General features: G+C 46.7%; 1 protein-coding gene across 1 annotated transcript in view; it reads right to left on the bottom strand.

The window, feature by feature from the left end:
* Positions 1-3001, bottom strand: part of LOC127931578 (uncharacterized) — a 110308-nt gene extending 107307 nt beyond the window's left edge. The window contains exon 1 of the mRNA XM_052524720.1: positions 2624-3001. Coding sequence (XP_052380680.1) covers positions 2624-2826 — 203 coding nt within the window. The 5' untranslated portion in view covers positions 2827-3001. The remainder of the gene's footprint in view (positions 1-2623) is intronic.
* Between the last annotated feature and the right edge of the window lie 4740 nt (positions 3002-7741).

Below are 7741 nucleotides of genomic sequence, written 5' to 3'. Positions count from 1 at the left end.
TTCTGTCATGGTCGCCAGCATTTCTTAAGGAGCAAGCCAAACAAAACGAGGCCAAACCAACGGGTGCAGTTTAAAGCTTTTGATGTATGGTTCAAATGCTGCCATAGAAACAATGACAGAAAGAAATTGTATGTTCAATTTCTGTAAAATATGTATTTTCAACGTCCGTTCAACTTTCATTCAGAAACGAAAATTTTCAAGATTAAAAAAATGTACTTCTCAATGTCATTTTGCTCACTGGGATGTAAATGTTTGGCCCACCCTGTTTCATTTATAATTTATGGAAGTTGAAGATGTGTACTTGGCGGGTTGCCTATAAACCAAATAAAGGTAAATCTACAAGCATCAGCCAACATTGAGACGCTGCTCCTAAGTAATTAGGATCACCAATCACATTTATGAGGGTTCAGTTTGAGGGAAACATGGCAGGCTCTAGATTGACTACTAACAAACACTGTGACATAAAATGTTTTTTTCCATTGAGCAAAGTTCTGTATACTCTTTGACCTCCCATTCAGAAGACACTTTCCATGTTCCCTTTCCAAATACCACCCTCTTTATAAGAGGTCATTACTCAAACTTGGGAAAAAAATCTTGATTAGCCCAATCAGGCCTCAAATCTTTTGAAAATACATTATGTTCAGTATGTAGTTTGCCTGTTTAATTTCAACATGACTGACACTGAAGAATTCCATTTTCAGACAGTGGGGATGACACAGTTATTGGCACCCTTGATAAAGATCAGCAAAAAATACTGTATAAAATAAATAATACAAATACTGAGCTATATTGTAGCAAAAAAGTAGCAAAAATAAAGGACATTATGTTATACTAATACAATTGATATTTTGTTTTACAAGTAATAAAAACGATTCTCGAAAAGATATGTCAAAATTCTTGCCACCCCTGTTTTCAATACCTTTCCAATCAAAACAAATTGTATTTGTCACATACAACAGGTGTAGTAGACCTTACAGTGAAATGCTTACTTACAAGCCCTTAACCAACAATACTTTAAGAAGTTAAGAAAAAATAAAACAAGTTATGTAAAAAATAGAAAATGAAAGTAAAAAAATAAATAAATAGCATCAGTAAAAGAACAAGCGAGGCTCTATACAGGGGATACTGGTACAGAGTCAATGTGAGGGTGCACTGGTTAGTCGAGGCAATTGAGGTAATATGTACATGTAGGTAGAGTTATTAAAGTGACTATGCATAGAAAATAAACAGAGAGTAGCAGCAGCGTAACAGAGGGGTGGGTGCAATGCAAATGGTCTGGGTAGCCATTTGATTAGATATTCAGGATTCTTATGTCTTGGGGGTAGAAGCTGTTTAGAAGCCTCTTGGACCTAGACTTGGCGCTCCAGTACCGCTTGCAGTGCGGTAGCAGATCTGCTTCACCTGTCCTCGTTATTGTCTCCACCCCCTCCAGGTGTCGCTTGTTTTCCCCAGTGTATTTATCCCTGTGTTTCCTGTCTCTCTGTGCCAGTTTGTCTTATGTCCAAGCCTACCAGCGGTTTTCCCGTTTTCCTGCTTTGCCCTTTTCTCCTTTTGCTAGTCCTCCCGGTTCTGACCCTTGCATGTTTTTCTGGACTCCATGCCAGCCTGCCTGACCATTCTGCCTGCCCTGACCTCAAGCCTGCCTGCCCTTCGGTACCCCCTGAACTCTGAACTGGTTTTGACCTTTTGCCTGTCCATGACCATTCTCTTGCCTACTCCCTTTGGATTTATTAAACATCTTAAACTCCAACCATCTGCATCTGGGTCTCGCCTCAAATATAGAAAAACAGAAAACACTGGACAACTCTAACAGTTAATTTGGCATCGGGTCAAAAGCCTCATCTACATTTTGAATTGGCCAACAACTCTCTAAAAGTTGGTGGTACTATTGGTGGTACTTGTTCATTCAGGTTAGATCCAACAAGCTACTATTTACATTTACATTTAAGTCATTTAGCAGACGCTCTTATCCAGAGCGACTTACAAATTGGTGCATACACCTTATGACATCCAGTGGAACAGCCACTTTACAATAGTGCATCTAAATCTTTTTAGGGGGGTGAGAAGGATTACTTATCCTATCCTAGGTATTCCTTGAAGAGGTGGGGTTTCAGGTGTCTCCGGAAGGTGGTGATTGACTCCGCTGTCCTGGCGTCGTGAGGGAGTTTGTTCCACCATTGGGGGCCAGAGCAGCGAACAGTTTTGACTGGGCTGAGCGGAACTGTACTTCCTCAGTGGTAGGAGGCGAGCAGGCCAGAGGTGGATGAACGCAGTGCCCTTGTTTGGGTGTAGGGCCTGATCAGAGCCTGGAGGTACTGAGGTGCCGTTCCCCTCACAGCTCCGTAGGCAAGCACCATGGTCTTGTAGCGGATGCGAGCTTCAACTGGAAGCCAGTGGAGAGAGCGGAGGAGCGGGGTGACGTGAGAGAACTTGGGAAGGTTGAACACCAGACGGGCTGCGGCGTTCTGGATGAGTTGTAGGGGTTTAATGGCACAGGCAGGGAGCCCAGCCAACAGCGAGTTGCAGTAATCAAGACGGGAGATGACAAGTGCCTGGATTAGGACCTGCGCCGCTTCCTGTGTGAGGCAGGGTCGTATTTCTGCGGATGTTGTAGAGCATGAACCTACAGGAACGGGACACCGCCTTGATGTTAGTTGAGAACGTCAGGGTGTTGTCCAGGATCACGCCAAGGTTCTTAGCGCTCTGGGAGGAGGACACAATGGAGTTGTCAACCGTGATGGCGAGATCATGGAACGGGCAGTCCTTCCCCGGGAGGAAGAGGAGCTCCGTCTTGCTGAGGTTCAGCTTGAGGTGGTGATCCGTCATCCACACTGATATGTCTGCCAGACATGCAGAGATGCGATTCGCCACCTGGTCATCAGAAGGGGGAAAGGAGAAGATTAATTGTGTGTCGTCTGCATAGCAATGATAGGAGAGACCATGTGAGGTTATGACAGAGCCAAGTGACTTGGTGTATAGCGAGAATAGGAGAGGGCCGAGAACAGAGACCTGGGGGACACCAGTGGTGAGAGCGCGTGGTGAGGAGACAGATTCTCGCCACGCCACCTGGTAGGAGCGACCTGTCAGGTAGGATGCAATCCAAGCGTGGGCCGCGCCGGAGATGCCCAACTCGGCGAGGGTGGAGAGGAGGATCTGATGGTTCACAGTATCGAAGGCAGCCGATAGGTCTAGAAGGATGAGAGCAGAGGAGAGAGAGTTAGCTTTAGCAGTGCGGAGCGCCTCCGTGACGCAGAGAAGAGCAGTCTCAGTTGAATGACTAGTCTTGAAACCTGACTGATTTGGATCAAGAAGGTCATTCTGAGAGAGATAGCGGTAGAGCTGGCCAAGGACGGCACGCTCAAGAGTTTTGGAGAGAAAAGAGAGAAGGGATACTGGTCTGTAGTTGTTGACATCGGAGGGATAGAGTGTAGGTTTTTTCAGAAGGGGTGCAACTCTCGCTCTCTTGAAGACGGAAGGGACGTAGCTGTGCGGTCAGGGATGAGTTGATGAGCGAGGTGAGGTAAGGGAGAAGGTCTCCGGAAATGGTCTGGAGAAGAGAGGAGGGGATAGGGTCAAGCGGGCAGGTTGTTGGGCGGCCCGTCACAAGACGCGAGATTTCATCTGGAGAGAGAGGGGAGAAAGAGGTCAGAGCATAGGGTAGGGCAGTGTGAGCAGAACCAGCGGTGTCATTTGACTTAGCAAACGAGGATCGGATGTCGTCAACCTTCTTTTCAAAATGGTTGACGAAGTCATCTGCAGAGAGGGAGGAGGGGGGAGGAGGATTCAGGAGGGAGGAGAAGGTGGCAAAGAGCTTCCTAGGGTTAGAGGCAGATGCTTGGAATTTAGAATGGTAGAAAGTGGCTTTAGCAGCAGAGACAGAGGAGGAAAATGTAGAGAGGAGGGAGTGAAAGGATGCCAGGTCCGCAGGGAGGCGAGTTTTCCTCCATTTCCGCTCGGCTGCACGGGAGCCCTGTTCTGTGAGCTCGCAATGAGTCGTCGAGCCACGGAGCGGGAGGGGAGGACCGGGCCGGCCTGGAGGATAGGGGACATAGAGAGTCAAAGGATGCAGAAAGGGGAGGAGAGGAGGGTTGAGGAGGCAGAATCAGGAGATAAGTTGGAGAAGGTTTGAGCAGAGGGAAGAGATGATAGGATGGAAGAGGAGAGAGTAGCGGGGGAGAGAGAGAGCGAAGGTTGGGACGGCGCGATACCATCCGAGTAGGGGCAGTGTGGGAAGTGTTGGATGAGAGCGAGAGGGAAAAGGATACAAGGTAGTGGTCGGAGACTTGGAGGGGAGTTGCAATGAGGTTAGTGGAAGAACAGCATCTAGTAAAGATGAGGTCAAGTGTATTGCCTGCCTTGTGAGTAGGGGGGGAAGGTGAGAGGGTGAGGTCAAAATAGGAGAGGAGTGGAAAGAAGGAGGCAGAGAGGAATGAGTCAAAGGTAGACGTGGGGAGGTTAAAGTCGCCCAGAACTGTGAGAGGTGAGCCGTCCTCAGGAAAGGAGCTTATCAAGGCATCAAGCTCATTGATGAACTCTCCAATGGAACCTGGAGGGCGATAAATGATAAGGATGTTAAGCTTGAAAGGGCTGGTAACTGTGACAGCATGGAATTCAAAGGAGGCGATAGACAGATGGGTAAGGGGAGAAAGAGAGAATGACCACTTGGGAGAGATGAGGATCCCGGTGCCACCACCCCGCTGACCAGAAGCTCTCGGGGTGTGCGAGAACACGTGGGCGGACGAGGAGAGAGCAGTAGGAGTAGCAGTGTTATCTGTGGTGATCCATGTTTCCGTCAGTGCCAAGAAGTCGAGGGACTGGAGGGAGGCATAGGCTGAGATGAACTCTGCCTTGTTGGCCGCAGATCGGCAGTTCCAGAGGCTACCGGAGACCTGGAACTCCACGTGGGTCGTACGCGCTGGGACCACCAGATTAGGTGGCCGCGGCCACGCGGTGTGGAGCGTTTGTGTGGTCTGTGAGAGAGGAGAGAACAGGGATAGACAGACACATAGTTGACAGGCTACAGAAGAGGCTACGCTAATGCAAGGAGATTGAATGACAAGTGGACTACACGTCTCGAATGTTCAGAAAGTTAAGCTTACGTAGCAAGAATCTTATTGACTAAAATGATTAAAATTATACAGTACTGCTGAAGTAGGCTAGCTGGCAGTGGCTGCGTTGTTGACACTACACTAATCAAGTCGTTCCGTTGAGTGTAATAGTTTCTATAGTGCTACTATTCGGGGCCAGCTGGCTAGCTAGCAGTGTTGATTACGTTACGCTGCTTAAAAGAACGACAATAGCTGGCTAGCTAACCTAGAAAATCGCTCTAGACTACACAATTATCTTTGATACAAAGACGGCTATGTAGCTAGCTATGTAGCTAGCTACGATCAAGCAAATCAAACCGTTGTGCTGTAATGAAATGAAATGAAAATGTGATACTACCTGTGGAGCGAAGCGGAATGCAACCGGGTTGTTGAGTGCAGAAGTTATATTCGGTAAACGTTGGCTAGCTGTTAGCTGTTAGCTAGCTAGCAGTGTCTCCTACGTTAAGGACGACAAATAGCTGGGTAGCTGTTAGCTGTTAGCTAGCTAGCAGTGTCTCCTACGTTAAGGACGACAAATAGCTGGCTAGCTGTTAGCTGTTAGCTAGCTAGCAGTGTCTCCTACGTTAGGGACGACAAATAGCTGGCTAGCTGTTAGCTGTTAGCTAGCTAGCAGTGTCTCCTACGTTAAGGACGACAAATAGCTGGCTAGCTAAACTCGGTAAATTAAGATAATCACTCTAAGACTACACACTCTAAACTACACAATTATCTTGGCTACGAAGACAGCAAAGACAACTATGTAGCTAGCTAACACTACACCAATCAAGTCGTTGAGTGTAATAGTTTCTACAGTGGTGCTATACGGTAGACGTTAGCTATGTGGCTAACTGCTGGGCAGTAGACTACGTTAGGACGACGAAATACGATAATTACGCAATTATCTTTGATACAAAGACGGCTATGACTAGGGTGGCTGGAGTCTTTGACATTTTTTAGGGCCTTCCGTGAGTGCTACGGGTCGGTAGTCATTTAGGCAGGTTACCTTAGTGTTCTTGGGCACAGGGACTATGGATATGCTTGAAACATGTTGGTATTACAGACTCAGACAGGGAGAGATTGATCAGAGTTGGTCAGTGCATGCTCGGAGTACACGTCCTGGTAGTCTGTCTGTCCCTGCGGCCTGAATGTTCACCTGTCTTACTCACATCGGTTGCAGAGAGCGTGATCACACAGTTGTCCGGAACAGCTGATGCTCTCAAGCATGTTTCAGTGTTACTCTCCTCGAAGCGAGCATAGAAGTTATTTCGCTCATCTAGTAGGCTTGTGTCACTGGGTAACTCTCAGCTGTGCTTCCCTTTGTAGTCTATAATAATTTGCAAGCCCTGCCCCATCCAACGATTGCCGGTGTAGTACGATTCGATCTTAGTCCTGTATTGACGCTTTGCCTGTTTGATGGTTCGTCGGAGGGCATAACGGGATTTCTTATAAGCTTCTGGGTTAGAGTCCCGCTCCTTTAGCTCAGTGCCGATGTTGCCTGGTTGGGGTATGTACATACAGTCACTGTGGGGACGACATCATCGAGGCACTTATTGATGGAGCCAGTGACTGATGTGGTGTAGTTCTCAATGCTTTCTGAATAATCCCGGAACATATTCCAGTCTGTGCTAGCAAAATCGTCCTGTAGTTTAGCATCTACTTCATCTGAGCACTTTTTTATTACCCGAGTCACTGGTGCTTCCTGCTTTAGTTTTTTCTGGTAAGCAGGAATCAGGAGAATAGATGTATGTTCAGATTTGCCAAATGGAGGGCGAGGGAGAGCTTTGTACGCATCTCTGTGTGTGGAGTAAAGGTGGTCTAGAGTTTTTTTTTACCTCTGGTTGCACATTTAACATGCTGATAGAAAGTAGGTAAAACTGATTTGAGTGTCCTTGCATTAAAGTCCCTGACCACTCGGAGCGCCGCCTTTTGAGGGTTTTCCTGTTTGCTTATGGCTGTATGCAGCTCATTGAGTGTGATCTTAGTGACAGGATCGGTCGGTGATGGTATGTAGACAGCTACGAAAAATACAGTTAAACCCGCTAGATAGATAGTGTGGTCTACAACTTATCATGAGATTCTCTACCTCAGGCGAGCAAAACCTCAAGACTTCTTTAGAAGTCACCATCTGTTGTTTACAAATATACATAGACCGCCGCACCTTGTCTTTACGAGAGGCTTCTGTTCTATCCTGCCGATAGAGTGTATAAGCCGCCAGCTTATGTATGTTATTCATGTTGTCGGTGAAACATAAGAAAATACCGTTTTTAATGTCCCATTGGTAGTATATACGTGCTTTTAGCTCGTCCCATTTATTTTCCAGCGATTGTGTGTTGGCTAATTGTACGGATTGCAAAGGCAGATTAGCCATTCGTCGCCTGATCCTCACAAGGCACCCCGATCTCCTTCTACAACACATCCTCTCACCTTGCGCTCGCATTTCCATTCGTCTGGATCGCATGTGTTTCTCAAAAATACAGCCGGGTACAACTTTCCTAAACTGCGTACAGTAAGTGTATATTTTATATTTGAACAATTATTTCTCACTTATATGAAAGTTGAAAGGAAAATCCACTCAAACTACATTTTGATATTTTTACATCACTCTACTGTTGATACAGTCCCAAAATGTTTTGCAGTCAGGATTTCAAGATATT

Source organism: Oncorhynchus keta, chromosome 8 (genome assembly GCF_023373465.1).
Source record: "Oncorhynchus keta strain PuntledgeMale-10-30-2019 chromosome 8, Oket_V2, whole genome shotgun sequence".
Lineage (NCBI taxonomy): Eukaryota > Metazoa > Chordata > Actinopteri > Salmoniformes > Salmonidae > Oncorhynchus > Oncorhynchus keta.
The sequence above is the reverse complement of the archived record's forward strand: the minus strand, read 5'-3'. Positions and strand labels throughout refer to the sequence as shown.